This window comes from Salmo trutta, chromosome 26 (genome assembly GCF_901001165.1).
Source record: "Salmo trutta chromosome 26, fSalTru1.1, whole genome shotgun sequence".
NCBI classification, from domain to species: domain Eukaryota; kingdom Metazoa; phylum Chordata; class Actinopteri; order Salmoniformes; family Salmonidae; genus Salmo; species Salmo trutta.
Window position 1 is genome coordinate 22,047,303 of NC_042982.1, and position 24,528 is coordinate 22,071,830.

General features: G+C 44.8%; 1 protein-coding gene across 3 annotated transcripts in view; it reads left to right on the forward strand.

The window, feature by feature from the left end:
• LOC115163432 (membrane-associated phosphatidylinositol transfer protein 3) overlaps positions 1-24,528 on the forward strand; it is a 170,990-nt gene that overhangs the window by 33,722 nt on the left and 112,740 nt on the right. For 2 of the 3 annotated variants that reach the window (XM_029715287.1, XM_029715288.1), the window contains exon 3: positions 2,555-2,662. In XM_029715287.1, the coding sequence (XP_029571147.1) occupies positions 2,555-2,662 (108 nt within the window). The remainder of the gene's footprint in view (positions 1-2,554; positions 2,663-24,528) is intronic. The other variant, XM_029715289.1, reaches the window with a different exon arrangement.

The following is a 24,528-nucleotide window of genomic DNA, read 5'->3' on the forward strand; positions in this document are numbered from 1 at the left end:
ACAACCACTCTGACCATGGTACTGTGACTGCAGCAGCCCAGAGCGACCGTCACAGCAGACAACCACTCTGACCATGGTACTGTGACTGCAGCAGCCCAGAGCGACCGTCACAGCAGACAACCACTCTGACCATGGTACTGTGACTGCAGCAGCCCAGAGCGACCGTCACAGCAGACAACCACTCTGACCATGGAACTGTGACTGCAGCAGCCCAGAGCGACCGTCACAGCAGACAACCACTCTGACCATGGTACTGTGACTGCAGCAGCCCAGAGCGACCGTCACAGCAGACAACCACTCTGACCATGGTACTGTGACTGCAGCAGCCCAGAGCGACCGTCACAGCAGACAACCACTCTGACCATGGTACTGTGACTGCAGCAGCCCAGAGCGACCGTCACAGCAGACAACCACTCTGACCATGGTACTGTGACTGCAGCAGCCCAGAGCGACCGTCACAGCAGACAACCACTCTGACCATGGTACTGTGACTGCAGCAGCCCAGAGCGACCGTCACAGCAGACAACCACTCTGACCATGGTACTGTGACTGCAGCAGCCCAGAGCGACCGTCACAGCAGACAACCACTCTGACCATGGTACTGTGACTGCAGCAGCCCAGAGCGACCGTCACAGCAGACAACCACTCTGACCATGGTACTGTGACTGCAGCAGCCCAGAGCGACCGTCACAGCAGACAACCACTCTGACCATGGTACTGTGACTGCAGCAGCCCAGAGCGACCGTCACAGCAGACAACCACTCTGACCATGGTACTGTGACTGCAGCACCCCAGAGCGACCGTCACAGCAGACAACCACTCTGACCATGGTACTGTGACTGCAGCAGCCCAGAGCGACCGTCACAGCAGACAACCACTCTGACCATGGTACTGTGACTGCAGCAGCCCAGAGCGACCGTCACAGCAGACAACCACTGACCATGGTACTGTGACTGCAGCAGCCCAGAGCGACCGTCACAGCAGACAACCACTCTGACCATGGTACTGTGACTGCAGCAGCCCAGAGCGACCGTCACAGCAGACAACCACTCTGACCATGGTACTGTGACTGCAGCAGCCCAGAGCGACGGTCACAGCAGACAACCACTCTGACCATGGCTCATGCTCATCATTAGCACATCACGCTGTCACTTCAACTGGCTCTGATGACGGTCCAATGGGAGTCTGTTAATCCTCTGATTGGTAGTTACATGCCGTGTGTCACTGATGTAGCCTCTTTCCACACCTGCTGTGTCTGGGTTTGGCTAAACTAGGGGAAATGTAGCAAAGGACAGAAATAAACTGTATGGAAATGCCTGTATTGACAGAATCAAATATGGATTTTTTGTGGCAACCATTCATCTAACCTCGCACTCTGTGTATCTGTGTCCCAGTAGATTCTATCTGCTGTCCCTGTGTGTATATGTCCCAGTGTCCCTGTGTCTATTCCTGTGTGTCTAGATTTCCCCTCCTGCTCTTTGTTAACCAACCAAATAATCTGTTCAGTTCTCAGCATCAACTATGTGATTAGTTTCTATGTGATTGGGTTCAATGATAATATAATGGTGGATGGCAGGTCGCCATTAACCGAAAGATAATGTAATGGTGCGTCAGTATCCCGAAAGGTCGCTGGTTCACCTAGTCGAGCAAACTAGGTGAAAAGTCTTTCAATGTGCCCTTAACCAAGGCACTTAACCCCAAATGCTCTTGTAAAATACTCTGGATGAGAGTGTCTGCTAAATGACTAAAATGTAAATGTAAATCTTCCTCCCTGTGTGTCTGTGTCCCAGCAGACAGATTGTAACCCTCCTCCCTGTGTGTCCCAGCAGACAGATTGTAACCCTCCTCCCTGTGTGTCCCAGCAGACAGATTGTAACCCTCCTCCCTGTGTGTCCCAGCAGACAGAATGTAACCCTCCTCCCTGTGTGTCCCAGCAGACAGATTGTAACCCTCCTCCCTGTGTGTCCCAGCAGACAGATTGTAACCCTCCTCCCTGTGTGTCTCAGCAGACAGATTGTAACCCTCCTCCCTGTGTGTCGCAGCAGACAGATTGTAACCCTCCTCCCTGTGTGTCTCAGCAGACAGATTGTAACCCTCCTCCCTGTGTGTCCCAGCAGACAGATTGTAACCCTCCTCCCTGCGTGTCCCAGCAGACAGATTGTAACCCTCCTCCCTGTGTGTCTCAACAGACAGATTGTAACCCTCCTCCCTGTGTGTCCCAGCAGACAGATTGTAACCCTCCTCCCTGTGTGTCCCAGCAGACAGATTGTAACCCTCCTCCCTGTGTCCCCCAGCAGACAGATTGTAACCCTCCTCCCTGTGTGTCCCAGCAGACAGATTGTAACCCTCCTCCCTGTGTGTCTCAGCAGACAGATTGTAACCCTCCTCCCTGTGTGTCCCAGCAGACAGATTGTAACCCTCCTCCCTGTGTGTCTGTGTCCCCCAGCAGACAGATTGTAACCCTCCTCCCTGTGTCCCCCAGCAGACAGATTGTAACCCTCCTCCCTGTGTCCCCCAGCAGACAGATTGTAACCCTCCTCCCTGTGTGTCCTAGCAGATGTGCTGGAGGGGAAGAGTGCCATCCTCCTGGGGATGAGTCAGTGGAACTCCAACGACCTGGTGGAGCAGATCGAGACCCTGGGACACATGGACCAATCACAAGGTATGTTACACACAGGGCATACTGGGGCATGAGAGGGCTCTAATGCCCCCTGAACATATTTTCAACTCTCTCCAACTCCTATTGTAGTACTGCGGAGCTGCTCGCTCTCCAAGACATACATGCACGCTCTAACCCCAAAAAACGCAAACTCACATGCACACATTCACACTGTTTTGTAGTGTTAAGCAAAGAATTTCACACAACAAATCACAAATGAGGGTTTTGAGTCATTCAAATTAAATTCAAACATCCATTTATGTGTTTGTACATTCAGTTAGATTAATAGAAAGCAGACAGGGCTTGATGCTCTGCTGCATGTATTGATTTGTAAAATTAGAATTTTCCTCCTTGTTATCGGTCAATACAATCTCCCACAAGTAATTTAGTTGTTTCTTATGGTTTGTTTTTATTTATTTATTTAATCTCAGTGCTGGGATTTGCAAACCCCAGGGATTTATTTGGTCTTAAGTAACTCCCTCCCTCTTGGTTATATTTTGGTCTTTGAAGATTGACAGGCCCTTTTCCAGAGGCAAATCCATGCATTCCTACTGGAAGCAGCTATGTAATTCAACTACCTTCTCTGAAAATTACCTCTCCATCACTCTGCTTCCCTTAATTCAGACTGGCAATGTTTATCAACTCACATCAACTATATCAAAACTGTATTTCATCTTAAATCATATTGTTGGTGCTGACATCTTCAGGACAGGAATACCGGTTTACTTAACGGAGGAATAAACACACATGTTCATCATTGGTGTCTTAACCAGAACGGGGGAAAATGCACTTTATTTATTTTCGCACATGCGCAGTCATACATCTCTCATAGGGCATGACTGTACCAGTGTAAGAACACAACTCAACAACATATTAGTCCACATGCCAACACCCCCACTTGCTCTTATACTGTACAAGTCGTATTCAACCTAACTTTATCAACACATTTAGCTTACAGTTATTCATCTCACAAATGTCAGTTTATATTCCAAACATGTAACCCAAGAATTTTTCATTTTTGAACTTCGTTACAGGTTTAGTCAAAACATCTGCAGCCATGTCTGCCGTTGGACAATATTCAATACTTATTTTACCATCACTGAGTGCAGATCGAATGAAATGATATCTGATGTCGACATGTTTACATCTCTGACGACACACTGGGTTCTTTGACAGAGCAATTGCACCTTGGTTATCTTCAAAGATTGTTACTGGTGTATATTGGCACTCACTATCCATCTCGCCCAATAACTGTACAAGGTACAAACTTTCTTGTGTAGTAGCAGCCAGTGCCATGTACTCTGCTTCACATGTAGATAAAGCTACTGTTGGCTGCTTCTTAGACCTCCATGAAATGACAGGTCCACATTTAGTTAAACTAAAACAATACCCTGTTATGCTTCGTCTGTCACTTTGATCTGCTGCCCAATCAGCATCACTATATGCTATGAGGTTGAGTTTTTCCACCCCCTTTTTGTAACACAACTCCTGATTCATTGTTCCCTTTAAGTACCTCAACACATGTTTAGCTGCTATCCAGTGTTGCTCTTTTGGTTCTGATAGGTATTGTGACAGCTTGCTGACAATCCAACTGATATCCGGTCTTGTACATGTCATCACATATATCAAGCTGCCTATCACTTCACGATACCTTTTTGAATCAATAAGTTCACCATCACCATCAAAGTTTGGTTTTTGTTCACATGGTGTTGACCTTGTTTTACAGTCTGACATACCAAACCTTTCCAGTATCTTGGTTATATACCTTGTTTGGTTCATCGTTATTTTCCCTTCACTTTGTGTAAAATCAATGCCTAGGAAATGTCCAAGCCTCCCAAGATCTTTCATCTTAAATTTTTCACGTAACATTTCTTTTACACTTGTGAGTGAGTCACTATCACTAGCAGCGATAATTAGATCATCGACCCAAATTATCAAAATGATCCTTTCTGTTGCAGTTTGTTTGTTATAAACACAGTGATCAGCTGGGTTCTGTGTAAAACCATTTTCACTAAGGTGATCATGCAACATTTTGTTCCAGTTCCTTCCTGACTGTTTCAGGCCGTACAGTGACTTGTTCAGTTTGCAGACTAGTTGCTCACCTGTATCTTCAAATCAAATCAAATCAAATTTATTTATATAGCCCTTCGTACATCAGCTGAAATCTCAAAGTGCTGTACAGAAACCCAGCCTAAAACCCCAAACAGCAAGCAATGCATGTGAAAGAAGCACGGTGGCTGGGAAAAACTCCCTAGGAAAAACTCCTGAGAAAGGCCAAAAACCTAGGAAGAAACCTAGAGAGGAACCAGGCTATGAGGGGTGGCCAGTCCTCTTCTGGCTGTGCCGGGTGGATATTATAACAGAACATGGTCAAGATGTTAAAATGTTCGTAAATGACCAGCATGGTCAAATAATAATAATCATAGTAATTGTCGAGGGTGCAATAAGCACGTCCGGTGAACAGGTCAGGGTTCCGTAGCCGCAGGCAGAACAGTTGAAACTGGAGCAGCAGCATGGCCAGGTGGACTGGGGACAGCAAGGAGTCATCATGCCAGGTAGTCCTAGGGCTCAGGTCCTCCGAGAGAAAGAGAGAAAGAAAGAGAGAATTAGAGAGAGCATATTTACATTCACACAGGACACTGGATAAGACGAGAATACTCCAGATGTAACAGACTGACCCTAGCCCCCCGACACATAAACTACTGCAGCATAAATACTGGAGGCTGAGACAGGAGGGATCAGAAGACACTGTGGCCCCATCCGATGATACCCCCGGACAGGGCCAAACAGGCAGGATATAACCCCACCCACTTTGCCAAAGCACAGCCCCCACACCACTAGAGGGATATCTACAACCACCAACTTACCGTCCGAAGACAAGGCCGAGTATAGCCCACAAAGATGTCTGCCACGGCACAACCCAAGGGGGGGGCGCCAACCCAGACAGGAAGACCACGTCAGTGGCTTAACCTACTCAAGTGACGCACCCCTCCCATGGACGGCATGGAAGAACACCAGTAAGTCAGTGACTCAGCCCCTGTAAAAGGGTTAGAGGCAGAGAATCCCAGTGGGAAGAGGGGAACCGACAAGGCAGAGACAGCAAGGGCGGTTCGTTGCTCCAGCCTTTCCGTTCACCTTCACACTCCTGGGCCAGACTATACTTAATCATAGGACCTACTGAAGAGATAAGTCTTCAGTAAAGACTTAAAGGTTGAGACTGAGTCTGCGTCTCTCACATGGGTAGGCAGACCATTCCATAAAAATGGAGCTCTATAGGAGAAAGCCCTACCTCCAGCCGTTTGCTTAGAAATTCTAGGGACAATTAGGAGGCCTGCGTCTTGTGACCGTAGCGTACGTGTAGGTATGTACGGCAGGACCAAATCGGAAAGATAGGTAGGAGCAAGCCCATGTAATGCTTTGTAGGTTAGCAGTAAAACCTTGAAATCAGCCCTTGCCTTAACAGGAAGCCAGTGTAGGGAAGCTAGCACTGGAGTAATATGATCAAATTTTTTGGTTCTAGTCAGGATTCTAGCAGCCGTATTTAGCACTAACTGAAGTTTGTTTAGTGCTTTATCCGGGTAGCCGGAAAGTAGAGCATTGCAGTAGTCGAGCCTAGAAGTAACAAAAGCATGGATTAATTTTTCTGCGTCATTTTTGGACAGAAAGTTTCTGATTTTTGCAATGTTACGTAGATGGAAAAAAGCTGTCCTTGAAGCAGTCTTGATATGTTCTTCAAAAGAGAGATCAGGGTCCAGAGTAACGCCGAGGTCCTTCACAGTTTTATTTGAGATGACTGTACAACCATCCAGATTAATTGTCAGATTCAACAGAAGATCTCTTTGTTTCTTGGGACCTAGGACAAGCATCTCTGTTTTGTCCGAGTTTAAAAGTAGAAAATTTGCAGCCATCCACTTCCTTATGTCTGAAACACAGGCTTCTAGCGAGGGCAATTTTGGGGCTTCACCATGTTTCATTGAAATGTACAGCTGTGTGTCGTCCGCATAGCAGTGAAATTTAACATTATGTTTTCGAATGACATCCCCAAGAGGTAAAATATATAGTGAAAACAATAGTGGTCCTAGAACGGAACCTTGAGGAACACCGAAATTTACAATTGATTTGTCAGAGGACGAACCATTCACAGAGACAAATTGATATCTTTCCGACAGATAAGATCTAAACCAGGCCAGAACTTGTCCATGTAGACCAATTTGGGTTTCCAATCTCTCCAAAAGAATGTGGTGATCGATGGTATCAAAAGCGGCACTAAGATCTAGGAGCACGAGGACAGATGCAGAGCCTCGGTCTGACGTCATTAAAAGGTCATTTACCACCTTCACAAGTGCAGTCTCAGTGCTATGATGGGGTCTAAAACCAGACTGAAGCGTTTCGTATACATTGTTTGTCTTCAGGAAGGCAGTGAGTTGCTGCGCAACAACTTTTTCTAAAATTTTTGAGAGGAATGGAAGATTCGATATAGGCCGATAGTTTTTTATAATTTCTGGGTCAAGATTCGGCTTTGACCTGACTTCAAAACCCTCTGGTTGCTCCATGTACACTTCACAGTCAATAGGAGCATGTAGATATGCTGTTTTGACATCCATCTGATGTAACTCTAAGTCATACTGAGCTGCTAGCTGCATCAAACAGCGTACTGATGTCATATTTGCAGTTGGAGAAAAAGTCTCCTTATAGTCTATTCCTGCCACTTGACTATACCCCATTTGCAACATATCTTGCCTTGTATGTCTCAGTCTCATCTGAATTGTTTTTGACCGCATAGACCCACCTGCCCCCCACTGCATTTTTACCCTCTGGCAGTGTGGTTAATGTGAATGTATCATTTTCCCTAAGGGAATCCATCTCCTCCTTCATAGCAGTAGCCCAAATCTCTGATTTTGGTGAAATCATTGCTTCTTTGAAGGTTTGTGGTGCATTGCACATTACTCTGTAGCAGTAGTCAACACTAGGTGGTATCTGGTCATCACATTTCACTTTACACTCATAGTCTTTTAAGTACTGGGGTTTCTTCCTCGCTCTGTCTGGATAGCGTGGACTCTGACCATCTGATGTCTCAATTTGCACATCTTGTGTCTCTTCTGAGTTTTGATCTGCCATCTTGGCTTTCGGCATGGGGTTTTCAAATCTCTCCCCATGAAGATCATCACTGATTTCCAAATCTGTCTGAGTTTGGTGTTCGACTACACCTTTTGTAACACACTTGACTAATCTGTTTTTAAGAACTTTCCCAGTGTCTGGGTAGTAGACTAGGTATGCTGGACTATTTTTATCATACCCGACAAAAATACCCTTTTCACATCTTGAGTCTAACTTTTTCTTGTTCTGTCTATATGCATAGCAAACAGATCCAAATTCTTTCATCTTTGAAAGATCAGGCTTTCTCCCAGTAAACATGTAGTGTGGAGTCTGTCCTACACGCTTATTGTAACACCTATTGCGAATTACTGCAGCAGTCATTACAGCATATGTCCACAAGTTCTTTGGTAGGTTGCTTTCAAGTAGCATGCATCTTGCCATTTCGAACAATGTTCTCCAATTTCTCTCAGCCGTCCCATTTTGATGGGGTGAGTAAGGGGCTGAAGTTTCATGTCTTATGGCGTTCTTACTGAGCAGTGACTGGAACTCTTTGGCTGTGAATTCTGTGCCATTATCTGACCTGACACACTTTATTTTCCCATAAGGGGCCACATCAGCAATAAACTTCTCAGTAGCTTTTACAGTATCACTCTTTGCTTTTAGGAAATACACAAAAACTGCCCCTGAATAATCATCCGTAAATGCTAGAGTATATCTGAACCCATCTTTCGCCTCTGGCTCAATAGGGCCAGCCAAATCAGTGTGCACAAGCTCAAGAGCCGCTTTTGCTTTTTCATCAGGCTCTCTGTTTCTGCTCTGAACAAATTTTCCCTGAGTGCAGATTTCACAGTTGAGGGTAGATTTGTCAATCTTACCTGTGATTTTCATTCCCTCTGTCACATTTTCTAACTTTGACACATCCTCAAAATTACAGTGGCCAAGAATTTTGTGCCATGTGTGAATATCATAGCACCCATGACATCCATCATCATATTCATCACTTACAGTGTTAAGATAGTAAAGTCTATCGTACTCCTCGATGTCAAAAGTGGTACCGTTCTTGTGGATGAGCTTGTTACACCCCTGTCGAAATTTGACTGAAGCTCCGTTGGCTGTCGCTGCTTTAACAGAGAAAATGTCCTGTGGAAACGACGGCACGTACAGCGCCTTCATCAGCGTTGTTTTTACCCGACGACCCGTGTTGTCTCTCAGGTAAACCTCCGCTGCACCTCTCCTCTCCGCGACACCATTCGTTCTTGTTCCGTCAGCCAGCTCCACGGAATGTTTTTCCGGTTTGAAAGTCTCGTCAAACTCCTTAAACTTCCCGATGTCCGTGACTATATGTGACGTTGCTCCCGTATCAACCATCAGCCCTTTCTGTTTCAGTCCACTAACCTGACAGTCACTTATTCTGAATGCAAATGAGTGGCTTTCAGCATCTGTTGCTTGTTTCACATTGTCTCTTCTTTTTCGTCTGCAATTTGCGTCAGTATGAGTGGAGCTCTTGCAAAAACTACACCACTTTCTCCGTTCTTTGCGCTCTCCAGTAACGGTACATTCCCGGGCCTTGTGCCCTTTCTGGCCACAGTTGAAGCAGGTTATCTCGGTCCCTTTATCTCTCCCTCTTGGCCAGCTAACTTTAATGTTACTTGCCTTCATCACGTTGTCGTCAGTGGAAATGGCGCTAAACTTCTCGGTGCTTTCATAGCTCCTCAACTTGGTTTTGAACTCGCCAAAAGTTGTCGGCTCGTCACTCTGCGTTATGTGGATGGCAAACGGCTTAAATGATTCGGGCAAACCTTTCAGAATCATTGCAATCAACAGCCCGTCACTTAAAGTCTCTTCAGCATTTCTCAGTGCTGTAATAGCCGTCTCAGCACGAATGATATAGTCCGTAACACTTTCGTCAGCGGCTTTCTGAAGAGAAGTTAGTTCAGTGTAGAGGCTAATCACACGTGGCTTCCCTTTACCTGCATAATGTTCCCTCAATATCTTCAACACTTTTCTCCCATCATCTGCTGCTTCTCTCATTATCAGGGAAAGGCTTTTATCATCCAAAACCTGTATCAATTCGGCATAGGCTTCTTCATTTTTCTCTCTGTCTTCTTCATCTTCATCCACGCTCAATATGGCGGCCTTTAGCCCAAGCAAACGCAAGTGCCCCAAAAACTTTGTCTCCCATAACTCGTACTTTTTTTCATCTCCGTCGAAATATAATCTATTCCATCGGCTTCCATGTTCCCTCCTGGGCCCATAACCTGTTGGTGCTGACATCTTCAGGACAGGAATACCGGTTTACTTAACGGAGGAATAAACACACATGTTCATCATTGGTGTCTTAACCAGAACGGGGGAAAATGCGCTTTATTTATTTTCGCACATGCGCAGTCATACATCTCTCATAGGGCATGACTGTACCAGTGTAAGAACACAACTCAACAACATATTAGTCCACATGCCAACACATATTCATTAAATATTGGTTAGTGTTAAATGGAATGGAGGGTTTTTCAAATGTTTTTCAAATTGATCTTACAAGGGATTTCCCAAATTAGCTAATTCAGTGTACTGCAGACTCATGCAAATGACTCTCTGTAATGTAGATTCATGTTTTCTATAGTCTCAGCACAGGTAGATCACCAGAACATTTTGACTGAACCAACGGGAGACTGACTATAGCCATATTATACTTCAGAAATCCCACAGCCTTGATAGTGAGACACATCAATGGTAGAAAAACAGCACAATGCTTTGTGTTTTTTAATATTACAGAATTCCCCCAGTGGTGGGGGGGCTCAGTTTAGAGACTGCAACAAAAACAGCGGTTCAAAACAGATGACTCACTGAGCCACCCAGTTAATAAGCCCTGTCTTTAGTTTTAGGTTGCATCCCATACGGCACCCTATTCCCTATGAAGTTCACTACTTTTGACCAGAGCCCTATTGCCCCTGGTCAAAAGTAGTGCATTACATAGGGAACAGTGGGCTTTTTGGGACACAACTCGAGTGTTTACCCCAACAGCCAATGCAAACCCAGCTGAATTTCTCTATTGGGCAAGACAATGGGGAATTAAGAAAAGGGGGTCTTAAGTAGCCCTTACAGAGTGATGAAGAAGCAATCACTGGGCCATGCATCATGCCTGCTAGTGTCTCCCTCTCTTTCTCCCATGCCACCATATAGAAATCACCTCATTTCTGGCTGGCCCCAGTCCTTGTGCGCACTTTGCAGGTGGGAAGGGTGGGGGGGACTTCACTTGCCAAAATATGCACATCAAACATCTCCAAAACATTGTTGGATGAAGGAGGGATGGGCATCAACTTGAACTATTTGGGGATAGTTTTTTGTTGTTGCTGGATACAGACAATATCACACTTTCTGAGAGTTTTTTGTAGTGGCGATTTTAACATGCAAATCTTGGTGGGGAAAAAAAAAAAGAAGTGGGATGCATGCCACTACACAACACTAAACTTTACATTAATTGCACTATAAGGGTGACAAACGGTGCCACAAACTGTTAGGGCCTACATAAAGCTGTCCCGAAAGCAGTTCCAACACCTTACCACTGCTACACCCGGCTATCAGCAGAGCCTTGTCTGGCAGCGAAACAGTTCATTCAACCTCATTTACTGCCTTTTAAAACCTCTTGAAGTGCTCGTCCCACATGCGGGATCAACATCCAGCGAAAAATCATATCGCCATATTCATAACCGAACCATAAAAAAATAATTTTTTTCTCAAATATAGGACTATTTTATATTGTTTTATAGATACACCTCTCCTGAATCGAACCACGTTGTCCGATTTCAAAAAGGCTTTACAGCAAAAGCAAAACATTAGATTGTTAGAGGAGTACATCGTCAAAGTAGCTACATCGCCATTTTCCGACCAACCACATGCATCACAAATAACCAAAACACAGCTAAATGCAGCACTAACCTTTGACAATCTTCATCAGATGACACTCCTCGGACATCATGTTACACAATACATGCATTTTTTGTTTGATAAAGTTCATATTTATATATCAAATGCATCCGGTGAATCAGCACTACAATTTACTAAATTACTATTCGAAAACATTTTTTAAATGTAATATTGTCATTCAAAGAATTATAGATTAACATCTCGTGAAAGCACCCGCATTGCCAGATATAAAAATAACTTTACTGCGAAATCACACTTTGCAATAAAAGGGGATGCTATACTCAGAAAAATAGGCTAGCGATACAGATTAGCGCCATCTTGGAACAATCTTATATCAAATCTACTCTTGTATACTATTGTAAATATTCCCTTACCTTTGATTATCTTCATCAGAAGGCACTTCCAGGGATCCCAGGTCCACAACAAATGTAGTTTTGTTCGAAAAAGTTAATAATTTATGTCCCAATAGCTTCTTCTTGTTAGCGCGTTCCGAAGGCTACTCAAAATGTACCGTAGTGAGCGGGACTTCTTGTCACGAATGTGCAAAAAATATATATTTAAGTTCGTTCAAACAAACGTTTTATAACATAAATCTTTAGGGCCTTTTTCAACCAGAGCTTCAATAATATTCAAGGGGGACGATTGCATTGTTTTTCTAAACGTTTCAAAAGTGGAGGGTAGCCAGGGGCGCCCGTGTCATTATGGTAATGGCCCTCCCCCTATGACCAAGTTCCACAGCCTCTCATTCGGTCAGTTTGTACCGTAGAAGACTCAAACCACTTTGTAAAGACTGGTGACATCTAGTGGAAGCCCAACTCAAAGCCTAACTCAATGAATCCTAACTCACGGTGTGTTTTATAGGCAAAGTGCTGAAGTTGAGTCCACAAATCAGATTTCCACTTCCTGTTACGATCTGTCTCGGGGTTTTGACTGCCATATGAGTTCTGTTTTACTCAGACACCATTCAAACAGTTTTAGAAACTTTAGGGTGTTTTCTATCCACATCTACTAATTATATGCATATCCTACCTACGAAATCGTCCCACCTACTCAACAGCCAGTGGAATCCCGTGGCGCGATAGTCAAATACCTTAGAAATGCTATTACTTCAATTTCTCAAACATATGACTATTTTACACCATTTTAAAGACAAGACTCTCGTTAATCTAACCACACTGTCCGATTTCAAAAAGGCTTTACAACGAAAGCAAAACATTAGATTATGTCAGTAGAGTACCCAGCCAGAAATAATCAGACACCCATTTTTCAAGCTAGCATATAATGTCACATAAACACAAACCACAGCTAAATGCAGCACTAACCTTTGATGATCTTCATCAGATGACACTCCTAGGACATTATGTTATACAATACATGCATGTTTTGTTCAATCAAGTACATATCAAAACTGCTTTTTACATTAGCATGTGACGTTCAGAACTAGCATACCCACCGCAAACTTCCGGTGAATTTACTAAATTACTCACGATAAACGTTCACAAAAAACATAATTATTTTAAGAATTATAGATACAGAACTCCTTTATGCAATCGCTATGTCCGATTTTAAAATAGCTTTTCGGTGAAAGCACATTTTGCAATATTCTGAGTAGATAGCCTGGCCATCATGGCTAGCTATTTTGACACCCACCAAGTTTAGCCCTCACCAAACTCCGATTTACTATAAGAAAAATTGGATTACCTTTGCTGTTCTTCGTCAGAATGCACTCCCAGGACTTCTACTTCAATAACAAATGTTGGTTTGGTTCCAAATAATCCATAGTTATATCCAAATAGCGGCGTTTTGTTCGTGCGTTCAAGACACTATCCGAAGGGTAAAGAAGGGTGACGCGCCCGGCTAAATATTCCATTACCGTACTTCGAAGCATGTCAAACGCTGTTTAAAATCAATTTTTATGCGATTTTTCTCGTAAAAAAGCGATAATATTCCGACCGGGAAACCCTGTTTTCGTTCAAAGACTCAAAATCTAAAATGGACTCTTCACGTGCATGCGCGCCCCCGTCTCATTGTTCTCAGATCGACCACTACTGTTTTTCAGCCATGGGCTGCAAAGTCATCATTCAACGTTCTGCCGCCTTCTGAGAGCCTATGGGAGCCGTAGGAAGTGTCACGTTACAGCAGAGATCCTCAGTTTTCAATAAAGAGAGTGTAGAAGGCCAAGAAATGGTCAGAGAGGGCACTTCCTGTACAGAATCTTCTCAGGTTTTGGCCTGCCATATGAGTTCTGTTATACTCACAGACACCATTCAAACAGTTTTAGAAACTTTAGGGTGTTTTCTATCCAAATCAAACAATTATATGCATATTCTAGTTTCTGGGCAGGAGTAATAACCAGATTAAATCGGGTACGTTTTTTATCCGGCCGTGCAAATACTGCCCCCTACCCTAGAGAGGTTAAACAAATGTGGTTTCTAATGACAATTAAGATGTACAGACTATGTCATAAGGGGACGACAAGCGGATAAGTGGCAATCCGTTATTTCGATCAAGACATTAATGAGCGAGCTGGGATGGACGTAGTCAATATAACTATTTGTTTAGCACTTTTGAAAAGTACAGTGACAGAATTCAGAACATGGGTTGTTCTTACAGTGTTCTCCCTGTACACCAAGTCAGAACCGTAGAATAAATAAAGGGGGCATATAAGCAGACAATGAAAGCTCTTACAATATTCAATGATTACATTTCTCTAAAACAGCTTATACGCAACATGTGCACCACCAAGTCAGAACAGTAGTCGGCATTAAGATGGGGAAATATACCACATTATTAGGGTGAGGCACATGGGCTACTAATAGCTTACTTAACAACATACACTTAGTATTACTTTCTTAGCTACAGTATACCTACCTCCCTGGCATATTACATCATGTATGCAGCAGCATCACTACGACCAGGAATACGTCTTTCCCTGTCACGAGTGTCGTAGGCTTTAGGCCAAGACGCAGCGGGAAAATGTATACTCATCTTCTTTTATTAAAGGACAAAGAAGGAAAAACCAAAACGTATACAAAAAAAACGCGATGACAAAGAACAGGCCGGTAAGGCACAAAGCTAAACACAGCAACAATCTCCCACAAAATCCCATGACAAAAACACTCCTAAATATAGGACCTTCAATCAGAGGCAACGATAGACAGCTGCCTCCAATTGAAGGCCCCAATCCCCATTACCAAAACATAGAAATACAAACACCTAGACAGAACATAGAAAAACTAACATAGAACAATAACCAAAACCCTGGACTAATAAATCAAATACCCCTCTACCTAAATACATAGCCCAAACCATATAAACCAAATACCCCCTCTACATGAACACATACACAAACACACCCTGAACCACATAAAACAAATACCCCCTGCCACTTCCTGACCAAACTACAAGAACAAATAACCCCTTTACTGGTCAGGACGTGACATTCCCGAATCGGATCCTTTGTTCGAACCACCCAAGGCATTCTAACTGATTCCAGAGGCTGACCCAAAACAACGTCGCCGCAGAAGACGTAAACGGAGCGGTCTTCTGGTCAGACTTCAGAGGCGCGCACACCACCCACCACTTCCGAGTATATTACTCACTAATGTACAGTCTCTAGATAACAAGGTAGACGAAATTTGGGCAAGGGTTGCTTTCCAGAGAGACATCCGGGATTGTAGCATACTCTGTTTCACAGAAACATGGCTCTCTGGGGACATGCTGTCAGAGTCGGTACAGCCACCTGGATTCTTTGTGCGTCGCGTCGACGGGAATAAACATCTCTCCGGGAAGAAGGGCGGGGGTGTATGTTTCATGGTGTAATTGTAACATCATACAGGAACTCAAGTCCTTCTGTTCACCTGACATAGAGTTCCTTACAATCAAATGTTGACAGTATTATCTCCCAAGAGAATTCTCGTCGGTTATTGTCACAGCTGTGTATATCTTCCCTCAAGCCGATACCACAACGGCCCTCAAGGAACTCCACTGGACTCTATGCAAACTGGAAACCATATATCCTGAGGCTGCGTTTATTGTAGCTGGGGATTTTAACAAAGCAAATTTTAAAACAAGGCTACCTAAATTATATCAGCATATTGATTGTAATACCTGGGCTGGCAAAATACTGGATCACTGCTACTCTAACTTCCGCGATGCATACAAGGCCCTCCCCCGTCCTCCGTTCGGCAAATCTGACCACGACTCCATTTTGCTTCTCTCCTCCTTTAGGCAGAAACTCAAACAGGATGTACCAGTGACAAGGACCATTCAACGCTGGTCTGACCAATCGGAATCCACCCTTCAAGATTGTTTTGATCACGCGGAATGGGACATGTTCCGTGTAGCCTCAGAGAATAATATTGATTTATACGCTGATTCGGTGATTGAGTTTATAAGGAAGTGCATAGGAGATGTTGTACCCATTGTGACTATTAAAACCTACCCTAACCAAAAAACGTGGATAGATGGCGGCATTGGCGCAAAACTGAAAACGAGAACCACCGCAGTTAACCATGAAAAAGAAAACCGGGGAATATGGTTGAATACAAACAGTGTAGTTATTCCCTCCGCAAGGCAATCAAACAAGCAAAATGTCAGAATAGGGACAAAGTGGAGTCAAAATTCAAAGGCTCAGACACGAGACGAATGTGGCAGGGTCTTACAGACAATCACAGAATGCAAAAAGAAAATCAGACACCATCTTGCTTCCAGACAAACTAAACACCTTCTTTTCCCGCTTTGAGGATAACACAGTGCCACCGACGTGGCCCACTACCAAGGACTGGGGGCTTTCCTTCTCTATGGCCGATGTGAGGAAGACATTTAGACGTGTAACCCTTGCAAGGCTGCCGGCCCAGCTGGCTGGTGTGTTTATGGACATATTCAATCTCTCCCTATTCCAGTCTGCTGTCCCCACATGCTTCAAGATGGCCACCATTGTTCCTGTACCCAAGAAGGCAAAGGTAACTGAACTGAATGACTATCGCCCCGTAGCACTCACTTCTGTCATAATGAAGTGCTTTGAGAGACTAGTCAAGGATCCTATCACCTCCACCTTACCTGTCACCCTTGACCCACCTCAATTTGCATACTGCCCCAATAGGTCCACAGACGATGCATTCGCCATCACACTGCACACTGCCCTATTCCATCTGGACAAGAGGAATACCAATGTAAGAATGCTGTTCATTGACTATAGCTCAGCATTCAACACCATAGTACCCTCCAAGCTCATCATTAAGCTTGAGGCCCTGGGTCTCAACCCCGCCCTGTGTAATTGGGTCCTGGACTTCCTTACCGGCCGCCCCCAGGTGGTGAAGGTAGGAAACAACATCTCCACATCTCCACAGAATGCCAAGAGTGTGCAAAGCTGTCATCAAGGCAAAGGTTGGCTACTTTGAACAATCTAAAATCTAAAATATATTTTGATTTGTTTAACACTTTTTTTTGGTTACTACGTGATTCCATATGTGTTATTTCATAGTTTTGACGTCTTCACTATTATTCTATGTAGAAAATAGTAAAAATAAAGAAATATCCTTGAATGAGTAGGTGTGTCCAAACTTTTGACTGCTACTGTATATACACTGCTCAAAAAAATAAAGGGAACACTAAAATAACACATCCTAGATCTGAATGAATGAAATAATCTTATTAAATACTTTTTTCTTTACATAGTTGAATGTGCTGACAACAAAATCACACAAAAATAATCAATGGAAATCCAATTTATCAACCCATGGAGGTCTGGATTTGGAGTCACACTCAAAATTAAAGTGGAAAACCACACTACAGGCTGATCCAACTTTGATGTAATGTCCTTAAAACAAGTCAAAATGAGGCTCAGTAGTGTGTGTGGCTTCCACGTGCCTGTATGACCTCCCTACAACGCCTGGGCATGCTCCTGATGAGGTGGCGGATGGTCTCCTGAGGGATCTCCTCCCAGACCTGGACTAAAGCATCCGCCAACTCCTGGACAGTCTGTGGTGCAACGTGGCGTTGGTGGATGGAGCGAGACATGATGTCCCAGATGTGCTCAATTGGATTCAGGTCTGGGGAACGGGCGGGCCAGTCCATAGCATCAATGCCTTCCTCTTGCAGGAACTGCTGACACACTCCAGCCACATGAGGTCTAGCATTGTCTTGCATTAGGAGGAACCCAGGGCCAACCGCACCAGCATATGGTCTCACAAGGGATCTGAGGATCTCATCTCGGTACCTAATGGCAGTCAGGCTACCTCTGGCGAGCACATGGAGGGCTGTGCGGCCCCCCAAAGAAATGCCACCCCACACCATGACTGACCCACTACCAAACTGGTCATGCTGGAGGATGTTGCAGGCAGCAGAACGTTCTCCACGGCGTCTCCAGACTCTGTCACGTCTGTCACATGTGCTCAGTGTGAACCTGCTTTCATCTGTGAAGAGCACAGGGCGCCAGTGGCGAATTTGCCAATCTTGGTGTTCTCTGGCAAATGCCAAACGTCCTGCACGGTGTTGGGCTGTAAGCACAACCCCCACCTGTGGACGTCGGGCCCTCATACCACCCTCATGGAGTCTGTTTCTGACCGTTTGAGCAGACACATGCACATTTGTGGCCTGCTGGAGGTCATTTTGCAGGACTCTGGCAGTGCTCCTCCTGCTCCTCCTTGCACAAAGGCGGAGGTAGCGGTCTTGCTGCTGGGTTGTTGCCCTCCTACGGCCTCCTCCACGTCTCCTGATGTACTGGCCTGTCTCCTGGTAGCGCCTCCATGCTCTGGACACTACGCTGACAGACACAGCAAACCTTCTTGCACAGCTCGCATTGATGTGCCATCCTGGATGAGCTGCACTACCTGAGCCACTTGTGTGGGTTGTAGACTCCATCTCATGCTACCACTAGAGTGAAAGCACCGCCAGCATTCAAAAGTGACCAAAACATCAGCCAGGTAGCATAGGAACTGAGAAGTGGTCTGTGGTCACCACCTGCAGAACCACTCCTTTATTGGGGGTGTCTTGCTAATTGCCTATAATTTCCACCTGTTGTCTATTCCATTTGCACAACAGCATGTGAAATGTATTGTCAATCAGTGTTGCTTCCTAAGTGGACAGTTTGATTTCACAGAAGTGTGGTTGACTTGGAGTTACATTGTGTTGTTTAAGTGTTCCCTTTATTTTTTTGATCAGTATATTCCGGACTCCGACATTGCTCGTCCTATTATTTCTATATTTCTTAATTCCATTCTTTTACTTTTAGATTTGTGTGTATTGTTTATATTGTTAGATACTACTGCACTATTGGAGCTAGGAACACAATCATTTCGCTACACCTGCAATAACATCTGCTAAATATGTGTTTGCGACCAATTGATTTGATTTGTATGTTGGGAATGCCAGCTTGGCCCCTGACAGCTCCTCTCTGCTCTTTTACTTTCTCACTTGATTACTGTTTAATTGGTGTCAATGGCTGATCATTCTGGTTACCCATGCAGAGATGAGGAGCTGAGCTGAACAGGGATAGCTAAGTGCTTAAGTGAATTCACTGGACTAGGTTGGAGTATGGTTTTGGAGAAAACAATGGTTACCCTGGGCTAGTAATGTGCAACAGTTAAGATCTGTCACATCCTCAATTCCTGTAAAGAACAGGAAGGCCCGCACACTGTTTATGCTCCCAATTCACCGCTTTATTGACAACGTTTCAATCCAAAACAGATCTTCGTCAGGTCAGACTCGCATCCCAAAATATACACATTTCACCTCACATGACCATTACACACATGACGCATGGAGGGTGTGAAAACATTTCAATTCACCTTTTGCGTATAGTCAATCATTATTCATCACAGAGGCACATATGGTCATAAAATATTATTTACATACAAATTGGTCCTAGTTAATACCTAGGCAACAGTAGAAAAGCTTACTCTGGAAGCTGTTGGAATACCCACCCATATAACCATTAAGCACAGGACATGCAGTGGCTGTAGATATAATTACAGTGACCTATTTCAATAACAACTTGCGTACCTCAAATAAATTGATATCAATGAGATGGGCACGTAGTACTCACAGAAAATTTAAATATATGCATATGTACAATATTACCAAGTGGAGACCTGGATGGCAAGACAAACCAACGTAACATATTCATGTAAGAAATGGTCTGAAATCAAACTCTTGGTTCAGACGTTTAGGAGACATGGTGGACAAACAGTCTCCATTACACTAATATACACTCCATTCCCTTAATATAAGTCCAGAGGCTTTAAGCCACACAAACTCAGCCTGACTAACCTCCCTGAGAAACAAGAGGCTGTAGAGTTTTCTCAGGCCCTGCAGCCAGCACTGGCATTGACTTGACTTTGTATCTATCTCTCAATTTCTCTTTCACAAACTCACTCTCTTTTAGTCATGTTCTGTCTCTATCGCTCTTTCAGTCCCTCTGTCAAAGTTTCTGTCTCTCAATTTCTCTCTTAATCTCTCTCAAGTCTTTTTCTCTCCATCTCCCTCTTTCTTGCTTTCTTAATTTTCTCTCTCTGTTCCTACATTAATAAAGCCATCTTAAACCCCCCACTATGAGCACTCAGCGCTCTACCATGACAGAGAGTCACAGCAATGGATAACAGCACTGACAGGCTTCCCTGCAGCATCCCTGCTTCTAATGTACTGTAGCAGTCCTCTGTTCCCCCTCCACAGCCTGCCCAGCAAAGCCACAGAGCCCTCCTATCTTTCTAACATTCTAGATCTGTCTCATGTCTTTAGGCCTCTCCACCTCTCCACCTGGATAAACAAAGTCTTATCAGCATATTTCTGCAACGCAGCTGTGACTACATTAGATCGCTATGTTTTTCCACTTCACTCTGTGATTGATGCATAGTCTCAGCCTAAAATAGCTTAATTACATAACTGATATTTTGGGAATTATGGAGTGTATGGAAAACAAGAAAACAATGGATTGTGATTTGGCTGTTGTCACAGTGGCTCGTGCTGCCAGGCTTGCGAACCATTAGCTTACATCACTGTGTCAACACTAAGGCGGGGGTGTAAAGTAATTACAACTTAAGTAGTTGTTTAGGGTATCTGTATTTTAACTTTAACTTCGCCACATTCCTAAAGAAAATCATGTACTTTTTACTCCATACTTTTCCCCTGAGACCCAAAAGTACATTTTGAATGTTTAGCCGGACAGGAAAAGGGTCCATTTCAAGCACTTACCAAGAGAACATGCGGTCATCTCTACTGCCTCTGATCTGGCAGACTCACTAAACGCAAATTTATTGTTTGTAAATGATGTTGGAGTGTGCCCCTGGCTATAGGTAAATGTTAAAAACTAGAAAATGGTGCCGTCTGCTTTGCTTAATATAAGGAATTTGAAATGATTTATACTTTTAAAATGACTTTTGATACTTAAATATATTTAAAACCAAATACTTTTACTTTTACTCTAGTATTTCACTAGGTGACTTTCACTTTTACTCGAGTAATTTTCTATTAAGGTATCTTTACTTTTACTCAAGTATGACAATTGCGTACTTTTTCCACCACTGCACTAAGGAAGTACTTAAGATGACTAAGTAAAATAACTAAATGTAACAGTATTGCTTACGGCTCTCGCCCCAACCTGGGCTCGAACCAGGGACCCTCTGCACACATCAACAACAGTCACCCTCGAAGCATCGTTACCTATCGCTCCACAAAAGAGTGTGCAAAGCTGTCATCAAGGCAAAGGGTTTCTACTTTGAAGAATGTCAAATATAAAGTATATTTTGATTTGTTTAACACTTTTCTGGTTACTACATGATTCCATATGTGTTATTACATAGTTTTGATTTCTTCACTATTATTCTACAATGTAGAAAACAGTAAAATAAAGAAAAACCCTTGAATGAGTAGGTGTGTCCAAACTTCTGACTGGTACTGTATATTTTTAGATAAGACCAAAATGAAAGTAATAGTCTTAAGCGTGGAAGCTCCACACCCTTCTGATGATGGCACCACACATGTTATTTATCACCCCAGCCAATTTGCGGTTCTGGGATGGGACTGAGAGAGAGGAGTGTTGTATCTAGCTGCGCTCTCTATCCCTGTCTACTGTAGCTAGCTGCTCTCTCTAGCCCTACCTACACCCTGTAGCTAGCTGCTCTCTCTATCCCTGTCTACTGTAACTAGCTGCTCTCTCTAGCCCTACCTACACCCTGTATCTAGCTGCGCTCTCTATCCTTGTCTACTGTAGCTAGCTGCTCTCTCTAGCCCTACCTACACTCTGTAGCTAGCTGCTCTCTCTAGCCCTGTCTACTGTAGCTAGCTGCTCTCTCTAGCCCTACCTACACCCTGTAGCTAGCTGCTCTCTCTATCCCTGTCTACTGTAACTAGCTGCTCTCTCTAGCCCTACCTATACCCTGTATCTAGCTGCGCTCTCTATCCCTGTCTACTGTAGCTAGCTGCTCTCTCTAGCCCTACCTACACTCTGTAGCTTGCTGCTCTCTCTATCCCTGTCTACTGTAGCTAGCTGCTCTCTAGCCCTACCTACACTCTGTATAGCTAGCTGCTCTCTCTAGCCCTGTCTACTGTAGCTAGCTGCTCTCTCTAGCCCTACCTACACCCTGTAGCTAGCTGCTCTCTCTATCCCTGTCTACTGTAACTAGCTGCTCTCTCTAGCCCTACCTACACCCTGTAGCTAGCTGCTCTCTCTATCCCTGTCTACTGTAGCTAGCTGCTCTCTCTAGCCCTACCTACACCCTGTAGCTAGATGCTCTCTCTATCCCTGTCTACTGTAGCTAGCTGCTCTCTCTAGCCCTACCTACACCCTGTAGCTAGATGCTCTCTCTATCCCTGTCTACTGTAGCTAGCTGCTCTCTCTAGCCCTACCTACACCCTGTAGCTAGATGCTCTCTCTATCCCTGTCTACTGTAGCTAGCTGCTCTCTAGCCCTTCCTACACCCTGTAGCTAGCTGCTCTCTCTAGCCCTGTCTACTGTAGCTAGCTGCTCTCTCTAGCCCTACCTACACTCTGTAGCTTGCTGCTCTCTCTATCCCTGTCTACTGTAGCTAGCTGCTCTCTAGCCCTACCTACACTCTGTATAGCTAGCTGCTCTCTCTAGCCCTGTCTACTGTAGCTAGCTGCTCTCTCTAGCCCTACCTACACCCTGTAGCTAGCTGCTCTCTCTATCCCTGTCTACTGTAACTAGCTGCTCTCTCTAGCCCTACCTACACCCTGTAGCTAGCTGCTCTCTCTATCCCTGTCTACTGTAGCTAGCTGCTCTCTCTAGCCCTACCTACACCCTGTAGCTAGATGCTCTCTCTATCCCTGTCTACTGTAGCTAGCTGCTCTCTCTAGCCCTACCTACACCCTGTAGCTAGATGCTCTCTCTATCCCTGTCTACTGTAGCTAGCTGCTCTCTCTAGCCCTACCTACACCCTGTAGCTAGATGCTCTCTCTATCCCTGTCTACTGTAGCTAGCTGCTCTCTAGCCCTTCCTACACCCTGTAGCTAGCTGCTCTCTCTAGCCCTGTCTACTGTAGCTAGCTGCTCTCTCTAGCCCTACCTACACCCTGTAGCTAGATGCTCTCTCTAGCCCTACCTACACTCTGTAGCTAGCTACTCTCTCTAGCCCTACCTACACTCTGTAGCTTGCTGCTCTCTATCCCTGTCTACTGTAGCTAGCTGCTCTCTAGCCCTACCTACACTCTGTATAGCTAGCTGCTCTCTCTAGCCCTGTCTACTGTAGCTAGCTGCTCTCTCTAGCCCTACCTACACCCTGTAGCTAGCTGCTCTCTCTATCCCTGTCTACTGTAACTAGCTGCTCTCTCTAGCCCTACCTACACCCTGTAGCTAGCTGCTCTCTCTATCCCTGTCTACTGTAGCTAGCTGCTCTCTCTAGCCCTACCTACACCCTGTAGCTAGATGCTCTCTCTATCCCTGTCTACTGTAGCTAGCTGCTCTCTCTAGCCCTGTCTACTGTAGCTAGCTGCTCTCTCTAGCCCTACCTACACCCTGTAGCTAGATGCTCTCTCTATCCCTGTCTACTGTAGCTAGCTGCTCTCTCTAGCCCTACCTACACCCTGTAGCTAGATGCTCTCTCTATCCCTGTCTACTGTAGCTAGCTGCTCTCTAGCCCTTCCTACACCCTGTAGCTAGCTGCTCTCTCTAGCCCTGTCTACTGTAGCTAGCTGCTCTCTCTAGCCCTACCTACACCCTGTAGCTAGATGCTCTCTCTAGCCCTACCTACACTCTGTAGCTAGCTACTCTCTCTAGCCCTTCCTACACCCTGTAGCTAGCTGCTCTCTCTAGCCCTACCTACACCCTGTAGCTAGCTGCTCTCTCTAGCCCTACCTACACTCTGTAGCTAGCTACTCTCTCTAGCCCTACCTACACTCTGTAGCTAGCTACTCTCTCTAGCCCTACCTACACCCTGTAGCTAGCTGCTCTCTCTAGCCCTACCTACACTCTGTAGCTAGCTACTCTCTCTAGCCCTACCTACACCCTGTAGCTAGCTGCTCTCTCTAGCCCTACCTACACACTGTAGCTAGCTACTCTTTCTAGCCCTACCTACACTCTGTAGCTAGCTACTCTCTCTAGCCCTACCTACACCCTGTAGCTAGCTGCTCTCTCTAGCCCTACCTACACACTGTAGCTAGCTACTCTTTCTAGCCCTACCTACACTCTGTAGCTAGCTGCTCTCTCTAGCCCTTCCTACACCCTGTAGCTAGCTGCTCTCTCTAGCCCTTCCTACACTCTGTAGCTAGCTACTCTCTCTAGCCCTACCTACACCCTGTAGCTAGCTGCTCTCTCTAGCCCTACCTACACACTGTAGCTAGCTACTCTTTCTAGCCCTACCTACACTCTGTAGCTAGCTGCTCTCTCTAGCCCTT